The 25,832-nt window shown below is 40.7% G+C and overlaps 1 protein-coding gene across 2 annotated transcripts in view; it reads left to right on the top strand.

The window, feature by feature from the left end:
• Nucleotides 1–8,481: 8,481 nt before the first annotated feature.
• Nucleotides 8,482–25,832, top strand: part of angpt4 (angiopoietin 4) — a 71,959-nt gene continuing 54,608 nt past the window's right edge. The window contains exon 1 of one of the 2 annotated variants that reach the window (XM_082534296.1): nucleotides 8,482–9,583. In XM_082534296.1, the coding sequence (XP_082390422.1) occupies nucleotides 9,209–9,583 (375 nt within the window). In that variant the 5' untranslated portion in view covers nucleotides 8,482–9,208. The remainder of the gene's footprint in view (nucleotides 9,584–25,832) is intronic. The other variant, XM_082534295.1, reaches the window with a different exon arrangement.

Genomic DNA, 25,832 nt, shown 5'->3' with positions numbered 1-25,832 from the left:
GACAAGTAGAACTAAACACAAGACAAGAGAGTGACAAAATAAGACAGGAAGGTCTAAACACAGAGATGCAAACCTGACTAAGACACAGAGACCAGACCGACTACATACATGGGACATTAGAGAGGACACAGAGAGATGAGACAAAGACTAACAAACATGGAGACACGACTTCAAAGAGACACAAACGAACAAAACACGGGGAGATGACAAACGGAACAGGAAGGGAGCTAATAAACCTCAAGTCATTTATTATTAAATTAGAGACATAAACTAATACAACAGGAAACTAAAAGCAATCAGGAAAAACTCATAAACGCCAAGGAAACCAAAACATAATAATAATAGACTAGAAACAAAAGCAGTGAAATTTTAAAAACTCAAAATAGTGGGCCCTAAACCCAAGACCGTGCCACTAGTGCGATCTAAATAAAACTGAATTGGATCGAAAGATTTTTTTGTAATGAATTTATCGTAGCAAAGTAGACACAAACTATCCATTCATCCTGTCATCAATCCATTCTTCCATCCAGTTTGCATGTGTAAAACCTTCCCTCTGTTATTTCCTTTAATGAGTCAAAGCTTCTCAGGTTGCAGCCTGTCACTGTTTTTGCAGGTGCTGACTGTTAGAAAGTGTGCAGAGGATCATCACCTCGTCCATCACAGCATCATAGTACCAGCAGGTTCAGACATTATTCCACACCCTGCTGACTGTGCCCGCCAGTCACTGTGTGGACACACGGTATTACACATGCTGCAGTGCACAGTGATAGAGCTCCAGACATACTGTTACTCTTTTTATATGCACCGTTCCCCTGTCCTTACTTTAGGATTAGTCTTGTGTTTCAGTATCAGTTATGTTTTTGGTTATTTCCTGTTTTACTACAAGACTATTTGTGTCCTGCATCTTGTTGTGTATGCAGGTGTATCCTTTTACCTTCAGAATATAAAAAACAGTCATGGGACAAAGCTTTAATAGAAAATCAGTGGGCATTACTCTTTGAACAACTCCTCCTTGTAATCCAAAAGTTGCTTTAATTAAAACTGACCTTAAAGATAAGAATATTGTGATCTTTGTTAGATTGTTACAGATGTTACATTTGTTAGATTTGCTACATTTGTTACATTTGACATCAAGTGTTGGGCTGTAACAAAAACCTTTTGTGGTGCAGCTTTTTAATTGGCATCACTTTAAAATGAAGATGCAAGGAATCATGTGTCATGTTTTGTGTTTTGTCCCCTTTACCTCATCTCCTTTCACATCACATCCTTTCCTCACCTCCTCCGCTCACATCTCCGATGGCATGGACATTTGATATTTATTTGCTTACTTTTAATGTTGTCACTTTACCTCCCTCTTTCTAGCACCTTTTCGGGGGTGAACTGGTTCTACAAGAGAAGAAAAGCCTGAGGATTACATGGATTACTTGTTACATGTTTAATATGATCATCCTCCAACTGTATGGCTATATAACAGAAAATAAGCAAAGATATAATGCATTCTCTTCAAACAATTTCACTTCATCTAAGTAAGGACTTAGTCTTTGATTCAAACAAACACTCTGAAGTGCAGCTTTTTCTTCCATTTAAACTTTTCTTCGTGTTTTTGGTGTAAGCGAACACGTCTCCATCCTCTGGTGCGGTTATTTGGCATTGAGTGCTGGATGTGGTAAAAGTGCCCTGCTGTTGTTTAGGTTTGTGTTCAGCTTTCCTGGCTCGAACATAAAATCTTTGGCTGTGTGCTGTCTCTGGTACCATTACACTGTGTGCCATGTTTGCCTTAACAACCAACATCATCTGGACTTGTTGTTTTGTGCCTTTGAGACCTTGGCCTCCCTCCAGTTCATCGTGCCATGTAGCACAAAGGACCAAACCCCGTTAAATGTGGTGCTGGCAGAAACGTCTGAATGTCCATCACCTGGTTATTAGACAGCAGCAGGTGGAGCTGCTACAGTAAACTTAAATGCAGTGTTGTCACAGCTGGTAGCGACAGCTTTAATTGAGTTCTGTTTAGATTCAACCTTTCCAAGCAATGTGAGAAAAGCCATGTGTTTGTTCATCTGCAGTGATTACAAGTGTGTTTTTTTCTCACACAGTAGAAACAGCAAAGATTGGCACTGAATAAATAGACAGGACACAACAAAGGGCTGGATTTTGTGTGCTAATGTTTGTGTCAAAAATAATCAGATATATGTTTTACATTTTGAAATGTACACTTATGAACCTGATGTAGACTTTAAACATTTATATATCCTGTCTATAATGCTTGTCTATTTTTTTTATATTTATACTTGATACTTTACAAAGTTCACCTACAGTGTGAAACATCATGTTGGATTTTTATGGATTTTATCCCTTATTGTCAGCTAAAACGATGAATTCTGTAGAAACACATAGAAGATGAAGGTGTTTAATTTCACATGAATTCAGTGCAAGTTAAAAATTTTCTACTTGTTTTTTTAAATAAAATATCTTAAAATGTATCTGGATAGTTAACTTTAACCAAGGATACAGTACTATAACACATTACTGTAATAAATTTAGCTGTTATATTACGGTACTAATCAATGAATAAACAATTATTCCTTTGACAGTTGGATAGAAAAGGAGGATCTTTAAACATGCCTTCAGTAATAATCATTTGAGCTTAAATCGTTTGATGTGCAGAGAGATCTATGACTTTTGAGAAGTGAAAACAACGTGATGCAAAGAACAAACTGTACTCAATCCTGAAAGAACAATCTACACCTGTAAATATGACATTAAAGCTCGAGAGACACCTACGAATGCAAACAACTCTACAATCTATGATGCTAATAGAAAGCTAGCAGTGAGGTGGAGCGTGTGCCAACTCCAATTGAAGCTTGTCTATAAACAGGTGACAGAGAGGCTCAAATTCACTTTATTTTCTACTCTGACTGAGCAGTCGCAGCATTTTATTTTTGAATAAACATTTAAATCACACACACATACAGATGAATGCATCTGGGGTTCAAATGCTTGTTGGTGTTGTTGTGTATTTGTTGAATAATCCAAAAGTGGATGATCTGATATCCTCGTGTTGGTGTTGTTCCCAGACCATCATGAAAATGTTGTTCCAGGTTCAACATTGCAAGTGACCAATCACATTGTTGTGACGTTATTCCTTTGCGCGCCAAGCCATTCGTGCATTTATGAAATTCCAATGTTGCAAGGACAATATCAATTCTGCTTACTGTTTATTAAAGGGTTACGGTTAGGGTTAGGGTCAGGGTCTGTTGATCGTTGATATATCAGATCAACCTCCAAAAGTAGTCCAAAGAGCAAAGCAAATTAAAGTAAAGTATAGCAATGCACGGCGTGTAAAAAAGCAAAGAATTATATCTCAAACATTTACGAGTATCACTGAGTCACATTGAATGACCACTCTAGTGACCAGTGGTCAACTACAAAAACAATCATCAACAAGTTCAATTCAATTCAATTGTATTTATATAGCACCAAAACACAACAACAGTTCAAGGCACAAGTGAATCAGGTTATAACCAGACGGAGCTCCTGATGTCAGAGACTTGGAGTCTAACTGTATTAATTGGAAGTTAACTTTGTGCCTCATCTTTGAATTCTTTGACTGTTAAACATGCAGAAATGCACAGAATATTTAATCATTCAGTGCAAATGTGAAATGCACGTCATATTTGTCTGTTCTCTTCTCTGTTGGGCAGTGAATGATCCTCCAGATTGTAGTAAAACTTCACAAGCGGCAGGATGCCTATTCTCTCACAGACTCATCGTCTGAAACCTCGAGACAGGAAATCCTCCGCTCTCCTTCTTTTCTGTCTCTGTTTGCCTGAATCTGTGTTTCAATGAATCTTTTTGTCTCCACGGCTCTCCTTATTTTGTCCAGTTTTCATTTGCCCCTCTGTCGCTTTATCTCTAGTAATCTTTTCTGGCTCGATAAATGGATGGGAAATAACATAACTAAATGATGTGAGATATTTAAAAGTACATCAAGTAAAATCAAAACAAAGCATTAAACGTGTGATGCGACTGAGTTCATGGTGAAGAAGTCAAACTACATTAGACAAAAATAAAGATTATCGCTGTTTCTTCTCAAACATGTAATGGAAACAGCATTATGGTTTTGTCCCAATATAGATTAGATACACAAAGTCTTCATTTTTGGCCCAATCGGTCTCTGACAAACATCATCAGAGAGTCGGAAACACTCAGTCATGAAAGCTGCGACAACATGACTAAACTACCAAACTTCATGCATCCAATAACACGAAAGGTCAGAGAAGAAAGAAGCCAGACCAACAAATAAAGATAAACATGAAGTTTATAAAAGGGACAAAAAGGAGACTGGAAAGATCTCATTCTTCCATCCGTCCCCACAGAGAGAAGGTGAAAGGGCTGGTTCATGACTCATGTGCCCTCTGCTGCCTCTGATATCAGCCTGAAAAAAGTCCAGACGAGTACCAGCACGACCCAGAGTTGGACAGGACAGGAGTATCTTATAGCATGTTGTTCCAATCTTCTCCCCAAGATTTACTGGCTCCACAAAAGTTGCCTGTATGAGATATGATCTGATTTCAGTAACTTGACAAATTTTCCACTGACAGTGAGGAACAACCTTCCAAGCTGACTCATCAAATTTAGTTTACTTATTCACCGAGGGAGGCTTTGTAGTTGCGTCATGACATCCATGTCTACTTCTTTAACGTTGTTAAAATAATGAGAAACAGTTTTTCCAGAACAAAAGATGCATAAAGTAACCTTTGTTTTATCCGAAAGTTTTGTATTGACTGCTGTCCTTTCATTTCCTGTTTTATTTTGTAATCTTTGGTTCTCAAGTTTCCTGTTTAGTTTTACTTCTTCTCAACTTTTTTCTAATCCCTACAGGGTAAGCTTTGTAGACACTTCCCCTTGGAAGTTTTCCCCTGCTCACAGAATAAGCTGCTGATTTTGGAAGGCTCAGAAAAGCTGCTTGGCTTTCTGAATCAGTAAAAATGCCCAAGCCTATTGTTCAGCGTGAAGCTGAAGCGATCAGGGGAGGAAGTTTAGCAGAGTAGTAGCTCAAACACGCTGGTGAATTTTCAAAATAAAAGACCATGTACAGACTGATTTCTCTGGTTCTAAGGCTCTTCCACCGTGATTTGAAGCAAAGGAGGAAACAAAACCACACTGGAGATCTTATATTTACAATGGCTCCTAAACATAAAGACATAACGACACAGTCAGGGTGGATTGGGACACTGTCATTTTAAAGAAGAAAAGCTGCCATTGCTGCCTTCACCATCTGAATATGGAACTTCTCAAACTGGAGGTTATTAGAACGTTGGGCATATGACTGGATTTACTGTACCTGAGGGAGCTGGGGCATGCCCTGGTCATGCCACACACAAAAAGGAGAGCTGGAGAGATTTTACCTTTGCATCTGAATCATAAACATGAAGCCTGGCTGCTCTGCATGTAACATGCCACCATGTCACCGAGTATTGCATGAGGTAAACTGGATGCTATAATTGACTGTTGTGTCTGATTATCTCAGTTGTTTTCAGTCAGTTCTGTTCCGTGTACGGCCACAGTGAGAGCTTAGTTTGCACCGCCGGTAATAAGTCAGTCTGGGCAGACGGGGCTGCCCTCTGTCACCGACTCTAGTCACAATATTTATGGGCAGAGTTTCTAGGCTCAGCCAAGGTTTGGAGGGTTCAGTGGTCTCAGGGTCTTATCTCTGCTTTTTTTGCAAATGATGGCTGTGTTGGCTTCATCAAAAGACGACCTCCAACTTGCAGTGGGGTGGTTTGCAACTGAGTATCAAATGGCTGGGATGAGAAATGGTCCTCAGCTGGAAAAGGATGGAGTGCCCACTTCTGTTCAGGGATGAGTCGTTTCCCCAAGTTTCTGAGTTTAAGTACTTGCTTAAGTGCCTGTTTAAGGTCTTGCACCCAAGTGAAGGGAGAGTGGAGTGAGAGATTGACAGATGGATTGGTGTAGCATCTACAGTAACATGAACACTGTACCGGTGTGCTGGTGAAGACAGAGCTGATCACAAAGATTTTATGATCTCCAGGTAGTGATTGAAAAAATAGTGCCCTCTCTCACTGTCCCTCTCCCCTTCTGTTTTTCTTTTCCTTCATCTTTCTTTCTCCCTTTCCTATCCCTCAGTCATGTCTGTCCCGTCTGTAACAACTGAAAATAAAATAAAATAAATAATAACAACAAAGGTCGATCAAATGGACTAATACGGCATGGCCGTGATGATCCATTTGGCAAAGTAAATCCATTGGGTATCCTTGTTGGTCTTCAGACAACAATTCTGACGGCTAAAGAACCAAATGGGACAGGCAAAAAAAAAGAAAAGAAAAGAAAGAGATAAGGTGAGGAGTTTGGTCATTTGGGAGGGACGAAGCCAAAGAAGCCAGCCGAGGGGACGAGAAAGCCTTCAGGGTGAAACGTTTTGGACAGGGGCAGCGGGAGGAGGTAAGGAGGTGGGGAGGCCCCAGGGCAGACCCAGGACATGCGGGAGAGATTAGATCTCTGGGCTGTCTGGTTGTGTGTTTGTTTCAGTTATTTTATACTGTGGTTAAAATGACCCGTGAACAGGTTTCATCAAATAACTCCAACAAATAATGTTTACTTGAAATTTCTGCAAACTAAGAGTCAAAGTTTAAGTAATAAAATGGACTGTAGATGGGATAGAAGCTGCAAATTGTATTATAGAAAAGTTTAGATTATAATTTTATGACATATGCAAATGAATAGTAACTTTGTAATAATAATAATAATAATGAAAGATGGCATTACATAACTTAGAGAAAAAATGAGATGTGCTATCATTTTTATTTTTCTATTATGATTGTGTCTCACAGTCAATTATTCTTGGGGTCCTGAGTAAACCCAGTCTGTGGTCCAGTATGTATGTAAAATATGTCAATAATAATAATAATAATGGATTGGATTTATATAGCGCTTTTCAAGGCACCCAAAGCGCTTTACAATGCCACTATTCATTCACTCTCACATAGGATGAGGGTTAAGTAAAGATCAGTGTCCACAGTGTTTACATTGATTAAAAGATCTAAAGACGTACTGTTTGGAGCAGATAGTGAGACAGAAAATCAGTTAGCAAGTGTAGCACCAAACTCTGATCAATACAAGTGACACGAAAGAAAAAAACAATCAGGGTTGTGCAGATGTGCTAATTCTCAGATTTGCATGTTCTGAATAAACCGCCACAGTACTTCCTCTCTAATAACTTAGTTTATTATTTAATATTAAACTGAAAGCAAGAGCAATTTAGGGGCAGGACAGTATGTATCTCTATTATTTTTCACTGACTGCGATCACACCACATATTGAGGATAATATAAGGATTATATGAAACATCATGCTTTTCAGGGGTATTCATCAACCATTAGCATTTTTTACAGCTTTGTTTGGGTCAGAGTTCATCACAAATAAACAAAATCTGTCCATGAATAAATGAGAACGTAACAAAAACCTGTACCATACATGAGCAGACAGAAAAGCAGATGAAATAAAAGAATGAGAATAAGTGAGACCGAAACAATCCCACAATAAAAAACATTTTCCTCTTAAAACATAAACAGAAATGATGCAATTAGAGGACTCTTCTATGTTGTGCAGCTCTGTGCACCAGGCTCAGGGTCAGGCCGGGCTGAAAATAGGACTGCTTTATGTCAAAATAAATAACTTGTCGGTGGTAAGATGTTGGGAGCAGCTCTTTATCTTTGCAGAAACACAGTCTTCAAAACAGAATCATTCAATCTTTGATCGCCTAACGCTGAGCTGCCATTCTAAACCTGTTTTGGAGGCTTCATTCTCTCGCAGAAATCTGTTTGTCTCGTGGCTCGTATCAAAGAATTTTATCTGCGTTCTGCAAAACAGTTTGTCACTGTGCAAATAAACTCTGTAACTGACAGCGCACATTGTCCCGCCACATGTAGAGCTTGTGTTTCATCATCCGGGGACAAAGCCATCAGTCTGGAACTAATCTTTGTATGTGGTTCCATGTGGACAGATGAGAGGCGTTGAGGAGGTACATCCTGCGACTGAGAGAGCGTTTCAGCTTTAAGTACGTAGACTGCGTGGGTTTCCTTGGCCTCCTGATGTCCCACGATGCCCCTGAGCATGGTTGTGTTTAGTGGACAAAGTGAAATGTCTCTGGCTGCCAGCTCCGTTTGAATGACCATACAAGGCATCAGGATTTTCTTCAGAACTGAGAGATCAGTCAGGAAAGAAGATTACAGGAGCCTCTTTTAGATCTCTCTTTCTTCTTCTATCACGTTCTTTCTCAGTGTCTTTTCTCTGTCTGTCAGCAGTTAAGTTTCTTTTCAAACTTTGTCTTTCTCAGCATTTGTATTCCTTATCTGACTCTTTTTCACTCCCTTAATCTTCACATTTCTTCTTCTTTTCTGGCTACTTCTCACTCTTTCCTTCCTTCCTCCTTTCATTTCGTCTCAGCCCACTAACAGAGAGAGGGTACTCTAACAGACCTCCCTCAGGTCTCCTGTCCGTCCACTCCTCCCTCTCCTCCTCCGTCCTTTCTCTCTCTCCCCCCTCCTCTCTCCCCTCTTCTCTCTCTCATTCCTCCTCTTCTCAGCCAGCGCAGATAAGAAGGGGGCAGAGGCAATTCCCTTCAGCCACTTCTAAAACTGGAGCCACCAGAGAAGAGTGGGAGTACAAAGATATTTAGCTCTTCAGCTTCACAGACTGTTTGGACACAACTGCTCATCATCTTCACATTACTTCTGCTTTTAAATTTGTAGCTTTGGGTTCTTCCATTTTTTTTGCAGAGTGGATCTGGATCTGCACCTGATACCTTAAGGAAAAAACATGCAACAGCTGATCAGTTGAGCTAATATATGAGCCCTAAAAAGTCTTTATTACCTTGAAGAACCCGGCCTCAGAAAACACGATTACGACCAAACAACGAAGACAGAGGAGGGAGGAATCCTTGGACATCGTCACCACAAATGAAGGAGACCATTCAGTGTGAGGCCAGAGATGCTTTCGGCTTTCTTTTCCAAAAACTGTGATTGAAACAGAGGAGATCAAACTAACGACAGACTGTGCTGACACTCTTGTTCATATCCTGCACACAGACGTTTTCCTAAACTTAATCGGGGTCAGAGTGTGAATGAGCTTCCTTTGACCCTCTTCTGCACTGAGAAATAAACAATTTCATATAATTAAAGAGAGTGTCATGAAAGGCTTAAGTCTCAGCCGGGGGTTGCTGGTCCTTCTGCTCCTTTGGACTTTGTCAGCTGTCATTGATGCAGGCAGCGCAGAACGAGGAGTATCTGGAAGAAGGAGAGGAGGAAGTGGTGGCGGCGCCGGCGAGAAAAGGAGGAAGTTGCACCGCATCCAGCACGGCCAGTGCAGCTACACCTTCATCCTGCCAGAGCTGGACGGATGCCCCGGTGGAGGGTCGCCATCACAGACGCAACACTATGGTGGCTTTCAGGGCGGGCCGGGTGTCGTTCAGAGAGACTCGCCGCCTGCTGACAGCGAATGGTCGGCTCAGAAACTGCAACACCTGGAGAGCACGATGGAGAACAACACACAGTGGCTGCAGAAGGTAAGACACAAACTGGCTTCTTATCTTTCCATTAAAGGTCACGTCAACATAAAGTTACAGATTTATAACAGATGTTGAGAAAGGGAAAAGAAAACTGTGTTTACGATCCTGATTAACTCGGGAGAAATGAAAGTATTCACCAGAAAACATCTGTAAAACTATACAGGAACTTTCTTTTCTTGTGTTTTCCCACAAATACCACAACATAATACCAATGGGTACATTCATAACAGTGGAATCAAAATAACACGGTGATTAGAGACTGCAAGTATCAAGAGAATGTGTGTGTGTATTTGTGTTACCACATATGATGATGGGTGTGTTATCATGGAGCACTGAACTCTTTGATAGGAAGAAAAGCATGAAAACCATCCAGTGAGTGGTAATGTCAGAGCAACTCGGGATTCCTCCGACACACACCGCTCGAGCTCCAGCAGCTGTGTGATTTTCAGCAGAAACCGTTTAGGTTTTGGTGTGTGGTGATCTGTGGGCCAGAGATCAAAGTTCCAGGTAATCACTCTGGGACATGTGGTGTCTGCTTCCAATCAGGAGAAAAACAATGAGCGTGTTCCCTTCTGTTGTCCTTACAAACTACAATTCTGTCTAATCTAATCTACTTTCAGCTGAGCTTTGGTTGCGCAGTCAGCGCTGTAATTGAGCACTTGTAATGCCATTGTTCCTCCATTACCTCACGTTTGTGCTGCAGGATTGATGCAGAAATCCTTTCTGTATGATGAAATTAAGCATTCATCCATTACATTTCTTATCATGTTACCACTTTCCCAGTTTTTCTTTCATCACAGATCATAGCTTTGGTCTTTTTCAAAGTACGGGCTGCTGACTGAATCATCATTCTGAATCATAGGACGCAAAAAGTAACTTTACATCAATACATCATAAAATTACAAAGTCAACAATACAAATCAAGAGAGAGAAAAAAGTGAAATCTTTAAATCCCGTGGTAAAGTGAGGGTAACATAGGAGGATCTACAGGAGGGAATACTGATGTGCACATCAGAGGTAATGAAGAGGCTTCAAAATCAGAAGCAGAATCTTAAAATGAAGCAATATTTTGCAGGCTTCCAATCAAACTGCTGGAGCACAGCAGTTATATGTTCAAGAAATGGCATAAACAGTTTCGAACAATTTGAAGTCTATGGAGACTTTTGTGCAGTAAAGCAGAGAGGACAGAATTACAATAATCAATCTAAGATGTAACCAGCACATGTACAAGAATAGCAGTACTGCTAGCTGTGAGGGACGGACACAACCGACTGATATTACATAAGCAGAAATATCCAGGCTGTGATTATTGATATGTGTTTCAAAATTTAAGGTGGTATCGAAAACTCGACTGACATCTTAACCTGGGATGAAGGAGAGATCAGAGAACTGATGATACAAAGAGAATTACCCAACCAATCGTTTACAAAAAGACTTTTAGTTACAACAAGAAGAGTCTCTGTCTTCTCACTCTTTAATTTAATATGCTTCTTACTTTGGTGTTGGTTCCTAATCTGCAGCCAACAACATTCAGATCAGTGTTTGTGCCAAAACTGTTGGAAGCATCAACACTGGTAGCCACAGGAGGGCGGACCACAAGAAATCCACCTCTGCATGCTGCTGATTCTCAGACCTTAACGTGTGGATTGGTTTTCTACAGTTGCCGTCACAGCACCACTTTGGTGGAAAAGAGGATTAAGACCAACTGTGCTCAGTGGAAGGTCAGTCTGTTCTCACTTGGGCGACCGTGGCTCAGGGGGTTGGGAATCGCATCTGTAACCGGAAGGTCGCCGGTTCGATCCCTGGGCTCTCTGTCCTGGTCGTTGTGTCCCTGGGCAAGACACTTTACCCTACTTGCCTACTGGTGTTGGCCAGAGGGGCCGATGGCGCGATATGGCAGCCTCGCTTCTGTCAGTCTGCCCCAGGGCAGCTGTGGCTACAACTGCAGCTGCCTCCACCAGTGTGTGAATGTGAGAGTGAATGAATAGTGGTATTGTAAAGCGCTTTGGGTGCCTTGAAAAGCGCTATATAAATCCATTATTATTATTATTATTACTCGCAGATTTGACGCCCTGCGATACTCACAAGGTGCTTTTTGGCGTTGAAGCTGTGATGTCATAGTGAGAAAAGTCTTGTTTCTAGTATCTTGAACGGGTTCTGCGGTCGTCATACGATTACTTTGCAGGTTGCGTGTTGTAGCCGTGTACTCGCTGCAGTGTGCTTTTTTATCGTGGTGTTGTTGTTCCTTCAGCCTGCTGCAGAGTACAGTGAACTTCACACTGAAGTGAAACTGAGTGTTTAAAAACCGTGAAACGTGTTTACTGCTGACACTTATTTTTAGCTTTGTTTTTTCCCCATACTTCCCCCAATTTGTAAACTCTGCTGTTCCTCTCTTTCCTGTTCTGCCCCTCTTTTCAACCAATCAGCTTTTATCCGACACACCCAGGTCGAGCTGCATGGTGTTGGGTTTTTGGGGCGACTGCATTTAAGCATTTTAGAATCGGTTGCGTCCCCGTTTGTGTAGGTTTTATGCTCTATACTGAAACTATGTTAAATGCATCATCTCTTTCAGATAAAATGTAATAAAGAAATCAAAAGTAAAAGTGAAACAACACAAAGCTCTCAAACTGGAAATGAACTGCAAACTCTTGGTTGCACAACACTGATGAACTGATACGGAGAATGGATGACTGAAGAAGTTTCCTTTGGTTCCCTTATTCAAATATACCAATCAAATCAATTTCATTTGATTGGTATATTGGGGGTATATTGACTTTGCATGAACCACAAGTGTGTGTGTACGCTCCACGTGGGCCTATGAGACCGGAGTGAGAAAGGAGACGTGATACACTACTGATTCTCAGATTGTCTGTTTCACACATCCATGACACTCAAGAATTTTTACACAGTTACACAGTTTGTATTTAAATCTGAGCTGTAAATTTTTTCATCAATCTTCTACCCAAATATGAACTGGATCCCTTTAAAGACAGACCACACAGCATCTTCCTGGGTTTACCTCTCTCCTCCATCGCCTCCCCACAGTTAAACCTCCAGTCAGTCGCCTGCTGATGTGCAGATTGAAGTGATTTGGCTGCAGCAGGAGATGTTGATCCATTAAATAAGATTAGCTAAAGAAAACATTTCTAAAGGGATCTGCGTGCAGGGAGTTCCCATTCATCATCATTAGAATCATTTAAAGCTTTCGTAGAATGACAGCAGCTGCATGAATAACGCTGCTGTCTTGGCAGATTTATTTAACTTTCTGAAGACGTTGGCTGCATCCGTCACGGCCACCGCAAAGTTGAAATGTGCTGCTAATTCTGTGGAGAGAAGAAAAATCTGCGACTTCCTTAATGTATCACAATTCACATAATTTTCAAACAGGCTGGTATCCTAATAAATTTAGGAAGTGACTAAAGAGCCTTAAACTTTGGCCTGCTTAAAAAAAGTTGTTTCAGCTGGCTGTTAGTTAGCATGCTGATGTGTCAGACGCAAAACCAAAGTGAGGTGGTGCAAATGGTCTCGAGGAAAGAGCCGCAGAGAAATGGAGGTGAAATTGAGGTAAGTAGTTTAGTGAAAAGAGGATTTTTGTTTGGAAAACTCAAACAAAGGTAGACTGTCTGGTTCCCAGTAGCAGATCTTTGAGTTCCAGTCTTTTACCAGAACCACCATCCTGCTGTACTTCCAGAGTAATCCTTAATATTCTGCACTTTAACATATGTCATAATTTCACCTTTATTACTATTTATTGATGTGAGAAAGTTAAGCAAAAATGTTATTTAGCACCAAATTACTGACGTCAGTTGTTGATTTATAACTAGACTGTCAGATTTCAGTCTTTGATACGTAGCAATGATCAGATGCCTTACCATCACCTTGGCTAAGAATTTAACTTTGGTGGAGTAAGTACTCGTGGCTTTGACAATGGTTGCTCCGTGTACACTGACAGCATTGGTTATTTCCTTATTTGACAGAAGCCGGTGCTTTATCATGTTATTTCTAATCATTTCAGAGTAATTTTATCTATTTTAATTTATGCTTCAAACATTTTTAGGGATGCAAAGAAACTCATTTCAGAGGAAAACCCCTAAATATTACTGGAAAAGGTTTATCAAGCCCACGCACATGTTAGCAGGTTTTTCCCGTTCAAACAGAGCACATGGCTGAACTCTCAATGACTTTATCTCCACTAAATCTGCTTAAATCATGTCAGTGACTCCATTGATCTTTCCTCAGTAGATCATTTCCCAATATCAGAGCCCTGACTGCCAAAACTAGCCGAGCCTCTGAAACAGACTAAAGTCCCGTGCATGGGCTATTAAGACTTAACGGGAGACGCTGCTTTGTAGCTGCCAGCTGATCGCTGCGTACACTTTAGCAGTGGTATTACAAACTGTTTAATGTTTTCAGAACGTTTGCTGCACCTGTTTTTAGTGAACAAATGTAAAATGTACTAGTGCCAGTGTATTTTACAGTTGCATGGTTGGGCTTTTTTTATTGGCGCTTTATTATTAATATTAGTGTTATTCTTTTAAAAACGGTTAAATCCATTTTTCAAAGCCAGCTGAACAAAAAGAAATAATTGGAAGAAAATGAGTAAAAGTGCCTGTGCTGAAGAAAATGCCTCTTTTTAGAAGCAGGGATGTGGAAAGATCATTTCTCTGTCAGTTTTTTCATAAATTGTTTGGGGTTTTTTTGGTGGGGGGGGGGGGGGGGGGGTGTCACCTGTGTTGTGCACTCTTTACGTGTCTTTAATGGTGGTCACGTGATCAAAATTTGCACCTTTGCAACCTGCTGGAATACCAAGGGGTCTTTGAATCAGATTTCCTCATTGTAACAGTTTAAAGCAGATCTGCTGCGATTACAGTGGATACATTAAATTGTGGCTTTAGATACATTCCGGTGTAAATGGAGCGACTAAGAGTTTTATCGTTTCTGCTGCCCACCATAGTTGAGTGTTTCTTTTTTGTTTTCGTGGTAGCTGTTGGAGGGATGGAATTGCTTTCTGGAAGGCTGTTAATCTGACTGTAAATTCAGTGTTTCGTTGGATTAACCCTCTGAGAGTTTTCCAACGTCTTCAACGAGGCTTGTGTGTGAGCATGTGTGTGTTTGCCACCCACAATGTTAAAGCCCGGAGGAGACTCGGGTCAAGTCCACAGCTGAGGTCTGCAGCACCCCGACAGGAGATCAACAGTGACCTTTAACCTTAGGGGTGGAGTTAGGGTCAGCTGTTGGGATCTAATCGGTGTCTCACTTAAGAACATCGGTGCAAGCTGTCACCTTCACCTCATCTGAGCTTTAATTCAGTTCAGTTAAAAGATAATGTCTCCACTTTCTTTCTTCTTTGCTGACTTTGTCTCCGTTTCTTGTCCTCCCTTCAGAAAGATAAACCATCAAAGCATCAACGAGTCAAAGGTTCAGAGTTAAAGTAAATTTCCTAATCATAAATTAATCCTTTGAACAAACAGATTTTTATGTTGTGCATTGAAACCAAGACTTTGAAGTTGGTGTTAATTAGAAACCAATACCCATTCAAAAGTATTTAAAGTCTCCTGCAGAAGAAAACACTAAATCAGGTTTCAAGAGAACAGATAATTAAGTGCACAGCAATAACGTTTAAGTTTTTATCTACAGAAAGTACAGGCAAAAAAACAAAAACAAAACACTGTCATGAGTAGAAAAGGAGGCACATTAGCTAAAACACAACCTAAAGTGTCTTAGCCCTGCACAGGAGCAGCGTCCGTCCTCCTCGGCGTTGATGTTCTGGGCCACATGGACCTTATTGCTGACTTCCAAACTATATAATTTTATTTTTGAATGATGGTGGTGATGGCTGCTCACTGAGTCCAGTGATGGTCACTCTGCTTTGGACTAACAGCTGAATATAAATGATGGCCATTGCTGCTGTGAAGTGCATCCATCCAAATGCTGATATTTTTCTTTTAATTTGTCACCTTCCTGTAATAACATCAGTGTTAAGTTGCACCAGCCGAGGTTTCTACTGAACCACAGCTGTGTTGCTTCTAAATCACAGAGCTCGGTCGAAGCACAGAGAAGTATCTAATTCCCCCAACCCTCTTAACTGACGCACAGTGGACTCACTCTATTTGTTCAACTCCTTCTCAGTATTTGTGTATTCAAAACTCCTCTCTCGGGGCTCAGGAAGTCACAAATCAAAACCTTAAAGCTGTGGTCTGTAACGTTGGTTAGATCCAGACTGCAGAAGAGGCAGCTGCTCATGCAGTGTTGCAAGAAGATGAAATGGCATCAGTGAACAGCTGTGAGCCAACAAACCTGACTTCACCATGCCACAGCAGTGGGTCATTGAATCTGTTAGGTAGTCTACTGTTCTGTTATAACAGCCACACCACAAACAGAAACTGATTTAATTACAATTTCTCGACCAAACGGCAACTAACTGGTAAACGTAGTTGTGACCATTATCATTAGCATTTCCACTGGCTAGCTTTAATGGTATAAATGAAGAATAGAGATAAATAGTCTTGCTGTTTTGGTCCTCTATATCTTTTAGATGTCTCAACCTGTAGCCAGACTGACTCCAACTCTGTAGTCTCGGACTAGACTGGGACAATCGTGGCTCAAGAGTTGGGAGTTCGGCTTGTAATCGGAAGGTTGCTGGTTCGAGCCCCGGCTTGGACAGTCTCGGTCGTTGTGTCCTTGGGCAAGACACTTCACCCGTTGCCTACTGGTGGTGGTCAGAGGGCCCGGTGGCGCCAGTGTCCGGCAGCCTCGCCTCTGTCAGTGCGCCCCAGGGTGGCTGTGGCTACAATGTAGCTGCCATCACCAGTGTGTGAATGTGTGTGAATGTGTGGATGACTGGATGTGTAAAGCGCTTTGGGGTCCGTAGGGACTAGTAAACTCAGGGCACTCACTAGTGATTGTGTTGGAAATGCTGCACAGAGCTCTGGCACCTTCGCTCTGGACCTGGCTCTGTTTTCTGTTTCCGTCCTGGCAGAAATTATGGATCAATCCTGAAGAAATATTAATGTAGGACCTTCAACTTAAGCTATCAACAGCACTAATTATAATCAGTTTGAATGAGCAAACTGACCCAGACAGAGCAGACTCTGACACAACAGCTCTGGTTTGAAGTTTACTAACGTGGTCTCGAAAAGCAAATTCAGGTTGCTTCTGCAGGTTGCTTATGAAAAGTTAACTTTTATATTTTATTACTGTTTTATATTTCTGTGAAACAATAAAGAACAATAAAATATTTCTTGAATCAGGTATTGTACCTAAAAATTCTTCTTATGGCTTTTATTTATTCTTTAATCTTTTCTATATGAATAAAATAATGCACACTTTTCTTTACCGGCAACAGTAAACTGCAAATGTGTTTATCTCAAGTGTTACCACTCACTCAGACACTGTTTGGCCTCTGCAGCCGTTTGGTGGTTTTCTCAAAATCTGGTCTGTAAACAGAAGTAAGTGAGGTAGTTAACAGGGGGCTTGTTTAGTTTTCTGCCAAATGACTGACTTCAAATGAAGCCGTGCCTGAGAGACGAAGAGAACGAAACAGGAAAGCCACTGTGGTTAGATCACAGCACGGTTATCAACTGCTGCCACTACCATGCCATGCTTTGATGTGGTCAAAGGTTCTGCTGATGATAACCCTCTGCAGAGAGACTAAGCCAGAGCAGCAGCAGCTATGAAAAATGTGGTGGGATAAGACGGAGAAAGTTTGATTTTATAGCAAAGGATAAATATTTTATTAGTCATGCTTCACTATATGAGCCTGAGGATTGTCCTGGAGCATAAAATTATGTTTATTAAGTCAGCATGACATCAAATGTTATTTCAAAATACTCTGCATTTATGGAAAATATGAATTTTTTATTGAGAAATTGGCTCAAATTAAAATACTTTATATGGCCTCCATTATGAGCTGTTTTACAGGCCAGTTTATGATACATGTCTGGAGCACGTAGCTAGTGAATGTTTCCATTAAATTTAAATAAATTATTAGAAACATTTTATCAACAGCAGCACGCATCTTTGCAGAGTGCTCAAATACTTCAAAGTTGGGAAAACAAACTCTTTATATGCGTATAAGTATGTAAATGTGCAAATAAAGACAAAAACAAAAAGTTGTGTCAATTAGTTTCCAGATATTTTATCCCGTCATGAACACCTTTAAAAGAATATCTGCATAGTTGTTTATGTTTGTTGGTAAATATTTAGACTTTATTCATAAAAATAAAATAAAATCACAGCTTTTGAATTACTTTAACAATAAGTCAAGATTTGACTCACAAGTAAAAATCCAAAGAGAAAATCCAACCTGGAACTGTGAGCTGATACATGATCAGATCATTGATCATGATCAGATCATTGATCATGATCAGATCATTGATCATGTAGCACGTGGCACCCTGAGCTATGGTACTAGTGAGATGGGTTTCCAGCCCAAATCCGACATTCTCAGTGTGAAGTGTGCAGTGTGGGCACTGTTACTCAAAAACAGTAACATATTACACATTCCGCATTACTTTTCTGTACTGCAGTGCGTTACCTAATTACTATCCAAAGAAAGTAGTTTGTTACACTGCTCTGTAACTTACTTTACTTTTTATGGCATTACTCAATAAAATAGCCTGAAACGCACTGTCAGATAATGACACTATTAAGAACCTAATACAAGTAATAACATTATTGTTATTGTGATGTCATTACTCAAGCCAGTATAGTTACATTACTACTGAAACATGTACAGTAATGTGTTACTTTGGGAGACATTATACCTGACAGTGCTGCTGTGGAAGGCCAGATTAAACCCAACCAGTCTGATAAACCTGACACACCCACCCACTTTTGTCCCAGTATGGACTTTTTGGCCCCGAGCACAGTGACGCTATCTATCAGTGACCAAAGGAGACCTGGTGTGTGACTAGACCCACACAGGCAGAATCTGATGGTTATCTGACGCCACGGGAAGAAACGCGCCACACTCAGTGACTCTTTGTCGTGCTTCATTGAACAACATGTCTGTACAGTTTAAAGTGTTTTCTGAACTCAAAACATGTCCTGGACGCACAGCCAGCGGGGTAATAACAAACTACACTGAGGAGCTTTCACGAGTACTTTTTGATCTTCGCTCAGAGAAACACCTGGTCTTTGAGCTACTGCCCTGTGCTCCATCATCCTTCACAGCCACACATCAAACAGCTCTGAGCAGACCCCACTGACAGCAATAATAACAGCGTAATGACCCCCATTATCTCCCAGTCAGCCTCCTTCAGTCTAAACACAACTGCTGACAATTCGGCTCTTATTGAGCTGCTACTTGTTCCTAAATACATCGTTAACATTGCAGCGATGTTGAAAGACTCTTATCTGATCTTTAAGAGGACGCAATAACAAATATCTCAGAGGAAGTAAACGTTGCTGATAATCGATCGATGATTCTGTGCTTTAACGTCATAGTTTCAGTTTGTGGTTTTAATCTGAGTAATAGATGAGACATCAAAGACTTTGTGAGGAGATTAACCCTCCTGCCATCCTTTAAAAAACTCACACCCATCACCCTAGGGACCATTCTCAGCCACGCCATAAAAAGACCATATATCCATATTTTATTCCACTTTAAATTAGCCAACCTTGTAAAACTACTTCTCCCTGAAATATTCATGTAAAGTTTTAATTATATTTTCGTTGTTTTAACCCTTCAAATCCCAGTGTTATTACATGAGCGCCCTGTGTTATAAGCCCCAAAAACCAAAAAACGAAACTAAATATTTCCACAAAAAACCAGTTGAAGTAATATGTGATTGTCATTATAAGTAGGCCTTTAGATGGACCAAAGATTGGCACCAACATACATTTTGACCTGCCATTATTTTTTTTGCATTTTTTTTGCAATTTAAAAATTAAAACTTCAAGGCCCTGAGTCTTCATTGACATCCAAGAAAAGAAGAAAAAATAAAATCATATGATGATAATTTGGGGTTGAAAAATAGCGTTTATAATGGAAGTCAATGGGCAGAAAATGGTCCCCAGGGTGATGGGTGTGGGGATTTCTGCTGCTCAGCCATTTTAGGCTGATTTAAGGAATTCACACTGGAATATTAACATTGACAGGTAAAAACTATCCTGTGGCAAGTTTGGTTATATTCCACTGAACACAGTGGAAATGGCAGCCATTTAACACATAGCAGTGGCACAAAAAGGTCCCAAGAAGGCAGGAAGGTTAAGTTAGAATATTCAGCAGCAATGGAGTTTTTTTATGACCTCACTATTATTGGATTTGTATGACCAATATAGCATATTTGTACGAGGGCTGCAAGAGTATCAAATTTTCACTTCATTGTATTGTAGCTGATAGAACTAAGAACATGAATACTTTAAAGATTTCTATACAAAATGTGAATCATATTAACAATTTGACCGTTGCTTGTTTTGTTCATCAGTCCATTTTCTTCGTGTTGTCCAATTCAGGGTTACGCTCAGCTGGAGCCTGTCACAGTTGCCATAGGACAAGGATGCTAACTGATCACAGCAAGACAGACAACCACACACCTACAGCCAGCTTAGAATCAGTAGTTAACCTTACATGTATGACTCTGAGCGCACACATGGGGAGAACATGCCAACTCCAAGCAGAAAGACCACAGCTGACCAGCGGACTCAAACCCACGACCCTCTTGCTGTCGTGGGTTTGAGTTGGTTGAGTCTTGTGGTTTGTCTTTTCTGGCAAATGAATAATTCTTGAAATGCGAGTGTAAGGGAGTGGAGGGAAACCCTTTAACTAAAGCTGCTCAGATGTTTACAGAAACAATAATGTCTCGATTATTTATGATATTATCATGTGTGCTATGAAAACAAGAGCGCTCAGAGAGAATAACTTCCCCTGAAGGGTGAAGGCTATACTCAAACTGTTTTATGCTGTCGTCAGCAGAAAAGATGTCAATATTAAAATCCCCGATAATGTGCGTTATTTTCCTAGACCATTACTGCTGATGTCAGCAATGTTACATGGATATCTAATGTGGTATATTCATATTTTTGTGTCATTGTCATTGTCATTTTAAGACATGGACACGTGTTGTCAGGCTCAGGAGAGACTCGGAGGCAGACCGTCTTAAAGTTTCACAATTTATTTACACACAGATACTAAGTGCAGATATATACAGGTGAGGGGGTACGGGAAGAGGGTCTCCGGGGAACACTGGCACGGGAAGGGGACACACGGGGCTATGTACACAATCCTTCGCTGATGCTCAGGTTAGCTCGGACTCCGGCTTTAGCTCACCAAACGGCGGTCCTCAGGCTGACGAGAAATCTGGCACAGGGAGGAAGAACAGGTAAGCTGCGGCACGAAAGAAACTCGTGGAAAAGCTCAGACTTGCAATGACACTGACGAGTGTTACACAATAATCCAGCGAAGAAGCGTTCTCGGCAGCCGCCTTAAGAAGTGAGCGTGGTGATGAGACGATTGCTTGCAGGTGTCTGAGCCAGGGGCTGGAGTCGTCATGACTACGCCCCGGTAGAGCGAGAGACGCAACACAACAGAAACACTTGTAGCCATACAGAGTCAGCCGAGAAGGCACAGGGTCATGACACGTGTTGTGTTTTTGGGGAAACTTTATGGTGTCATTGTGACATCATAGAGTGATGTATTGAAAAAGTAAAACGCAGGTTGTACAGCTCTATCCATGCTCTTCCATATGATATGTTAATCTATATGGTTTCTTGAAATGTATCATTTAAGGTCAACTTTCTCCTTGGGTGGTAACAGTGAAGGTCAAATGTTTATCCAACCTAGGTACTGGTGTCTCCCGTGGCCTAGTATTTGGAGACAAAGTATCTGAATTTCAGGAGCGGGATCACGCCTCCAAACACGCTCCTTTTGGTTTTTATCTATACGTCCCGCCAGTTCTACAAGCTGTTTGTTCAGGTTTATGTGCTCCACCCTCCCTCCCCTTTTCAATTCTTTAACTTCTTCACTTCACTTATTTAATACATGTGGATCTACCAGGCCTGGGAACCACCGCCAACCCCCCTCCAGGCTTTCCCCAAACCGCAGCTCAATTCATGTCCAAGCCCTTTATCGACTAAAATGCTCTGTTGTTGGTGTCGACCATCACACAAAACAAACTGACTAAATGACATACACCTTTCCTTCAGGAGGAAAAAGAAATCTCTAAGGATGACATCTGGGACCTTGAGTTTGCAGAATACGATGTTATTTTGTCAGATCACTTCTGTGTCTCATGATTATGCACAGGGTTTCCTCTGGTCTTGTTGTTTCAGTTGCGTTTTGGTGTCTCAGTGATAATAACCGTTTTAGAGAGCAGCACTAACATCAGGAGGATGGAGCGGTGAGTGTGGCCTGAGCCCAATTAGTGACTATTTGAAATCTTGCCGTGGTGTTCTGCCGTCTGTCTTCACATCTGTGCGAAGGCCTCAGATTAACAACTTTGGGTTCTTGTTTCCGACTTTGCTCCCCTGTTGAGAATAATTGGGAAATGATTTTTGTAGAATTGGCTGCAGTGATGGGAATCTTTGGGAATGCTTTTACCACAATGATGTATTTGATTATGCTTTATGGAGATCTGCAGCAGGGAGGCGGGATTGTGTTTGGGTCTTTCTAAACCAGTTAATAAAAAGATCTGACTGCTGTGCGCTGGCTGAAGCGCTCGTGGTTCATGATCTGATAGTGTAAAGGCCAGAGTCTCAGAGCAAAGGGCCTCTGTTATACACTTCTGTGTTTGTGACATCGACACCAGGATCTCGACAGTTTAATAACAGCAATCACCAAACCTCAGAACAAAATATATCGTTACTTTTTTTTTCTTTCTAAAGTTTCATCTTATTGAGTTTATGGGATGTAAATCAAATGAAAAGAGACAGAGTTGCACAATGTAGTAAAACAAGGGCCAGAATAGCTATTAAAGTAGAAATTAGAAACATAAAAAGTGGTAACAGTGCAGGAAATGCACTCACAGGGGATGAGGCTGTGGTCATGAGTGGGAGAGTGTGCGTTTCTACTTGTGGGTGTGTGGATTGTTTATTGGCATGAGAGTCTGACATCAAGAGAGGCATCATTCAGAGTGACTGCTACACTGAGCTTAAAAACTATGACATAGTGATACATGGTCCCTCCTGAATTTTGCAACATACTGCTTGTTCTTACTACTTGTCATATATAGTGACATGAATCACAAAGGCAGGTAAACAAGGGTATGGGTTTTCACTGGAACACAAAATTGGCAGTTTGGAGTTCGTCAGTTTGTCAAAATTGAATCATTTTTGTTGCATCGCCTGGTACTTTGCACAGTATTTGTTACATGCCTACGGTTAAATGAAAGAGGAAAAGTTGAACAGAAGGCAGGGGGCTGTGCTGTTCAACACGAACAACTTCAGAACTAAATTCTGCAGATGTCCAAACTCTTCTGGAGCAACGAATGCCATTCTTTCCACCCTACACATGATCGTCCACAATTTCAAACTTGATGTAATTTCAGACTTTCCACGCCTGCACTGTTAACGTTAAAGCCGGTTATTTAATATCGATCATCTGATAACAATAACTTAAAGCAGCAAATTAGAAGGAAGAGAAAAAAAAGCACACAGGATGAAATGTGGACTAAAATACTTTTGTGAAAACACAACAGTCATTGGCCAGTTTACTGCAGAGCCCAGGTAAGGTGCAGACGTTCTTTCCTGTCAGACAGTTTAAAAACAATATGCTGAAATTATGTTGTTTCCGTGCACTGACGCATATCCACGTTGCCCACTGCAGCTTTAAATAAGAGGATGACTCAGTCTGTTAAAACCCCAGTGATGTGTTTCCTATAGAAACTATTCTGCAGCTGAATGCCATCAGCAGTTACTTAGTACGGCAGCAGGAGAGGGAAAAATAAACCTTGAGCATGTTATTAATAACATAATATTGTTTGGTACTTCTTGAAAATGTCTGCAAGTCTGACACCTGTGAATATACCGTCTGAGCCTCTGTCAGAAATTGTTTGATTTCATTACACAAATGTACCTGGAGAGAATTTCTGAATATTTTGGTGCTGATATTATGTTGGAAATTGTGCAATCCTTTTAAATGTTGCTCAGCATTCTGTAGTTAGCCTCCAGGGACTTTCTCTTGAACGCTCTCTGGTACATCTTGCTGTTGTTGTCTGATACCTTTACTGTGTATTACAATTTGTGCATCTATGAGTATATGAGAAGCATAAATTCAAACTTCACATGTTGAATCGCAGGTGACCCACAGTGCAGTTTTCTGGGTTAATGTCTGTAATTCCTGCATAGGCCTCACTAGAATGAATTTGGTTGCAAAGCAGCGCTTCACCTAAATCCCCCATATGACTGATTTGGTCACAGTCACTGCTAATTTGCATGCGAGACATCAACCTGTCTGTCTGAAGTCAGACAGGTAGTGACACTGTGGAATGAGTGACGCAAACAGAAAACAAAACCTTTTCATACCTATTCCTGGTAAATTTCACTGTTAAACGATCTGCATTGATTCTCTGTAGAGAAATACACAAACAAATGGAACCATGCTTATGTAAAGCATGCACTGGCTTCCATCCACTGTTGAAGTTACTGTCTGCAATATGACATTAAATTTAACTAGTAGAGTGCAACAATGGTTGCTCCAGCTATTGTGGCTCAGAAGCAGGCCCTTGTGTTGTGTTTTACCAATTTTTGCATTGACATGATTATAAAATCTAAAGTAAGTCATTACATGCAACATGTGGCTGCTACTGCACATATCTGTTGTCATGTTTTCAACGGCAGCAGGTCAAAATAATCGCAGCTGCTTTGTGACCACATGTGGCCCATTTTCAGACCTGGTTACTGACGACTTTAACCGCCCCGTGAAGAAGGAAAGGATGAAACAGACTCACTCGGGGGTTTCTTTTTAGTGGGAGCCAATTCGGACATCTGTATCACTCCCACTGATTGTCGTACTGTTATCGACACAGTGAATCTTACTGGCTGCCGGAGACACACTTCAAACAAGCTGGCAGAGATGCAGAGGGAAGGGAAGAAAAAGAAAATCGTTCATTCAAAGGATTCGAGTAACAGTGGCAAGTTTGTTTGTTCTCTTCAGAAGAAAAAACACATTTTTTTAATCACAGAATGAAAACTCGCAGCTGATTAGTTCCTGAACATTTTACCATCTTTAAGAGTTTACAAAGTTTACAAAGTAATACTTCCCTTTCAAAAACATTAGTAAACCTCATCCTGTTTCAACAAAGAAACCACAAAAGCAAGATGTCATCAAAATGCTGTTAAATTATTTTTACAAGATTTCGCTTTTTTGAGCTTTTAAATAATTTGTGCACAGTTCAAAGACCATATTTTCATGGATAATCGTTACTTTGCTGTTTTGAGCGAAGCATGAATGCGTACCTCAGCTGGAAAACTGTGGGAGGAACTGAAATCATTTGTCACCGGAAACCAAAGATAAAAATAAATAAAATACATCCATCTGTCTTTGTCATGTCTACTTTGAGTTTTTGAGCAGGTGACATTTTGCCCCCCTTCAGACTTTTAGAAATAAAATCGGTTTTAGAGTTATCAGAGTGAGGATGCATTTGTCAGTGGATGTCATCACAAAGATGGCAAAGCAATCATGAGAATATGTTTGCGCCTCTGAAATACTGATCATGAAGGATGTATTTTAATCAAAATATAAGTACTACTCATCCAAATCAACACCCCACTTGCTCGTGCCCCAGCAGCACTGTGGTTCTGTGGTTCTCGAGACAGAACAGATGGACATGATTTCTTGAATTATTAGTAAAATATGCATTCAATATTTCCCTGACCTCCTACATAATGCTGTTCTTATTCGTTCTTCATAACAGCAGCTCTTCTCGTCATGTGTTTCACGTACACATGCTGTCATGAGTAATAACAGTTCATATAGAAACCAGACTGAAAGGCAGAAAGCAGCTACTTCCTAATGAGACTGAGATGATGACATTAATAGATGAGCTAAAGGAGGAAGTCCGTGCTGTTATAATGTCCAACACAGGCCTTTGCTCGCTGTGGAATTCGGGTTTGACTTAATGGCGTCTTGATTCAGCTCGTTGTCATGATAAAACACTACAGTTTAAAAGTTGGAAGAGACAAAGTGGATTAAAAGGAGGGTAAGTGCTTAAAAGAAACAGAGACAGCGAGGAAACAAGGGAGGGGGAACTGAAGAGGAGGACATAGTTCAGCACTTTCAGACATGTCGCCTATTAACTCATGAATC

The sequence above is a fragment of the Aulonocara stuartgranti genome (assembly GCF_965226115.1).
Source record: "Aulonocara stuartgranti genome assembly, chromosome: 5".
NCBI classification, from domain to species: Eukaryota; Metazoa; Chordata; class Actinopteri; order Cichliformes; family Cichlidae; genus Aulonocara; species Aulonocara stuartgranti.
This window is presented reverse-complemented; position numbering and strand designations above follow the sequence as displayed.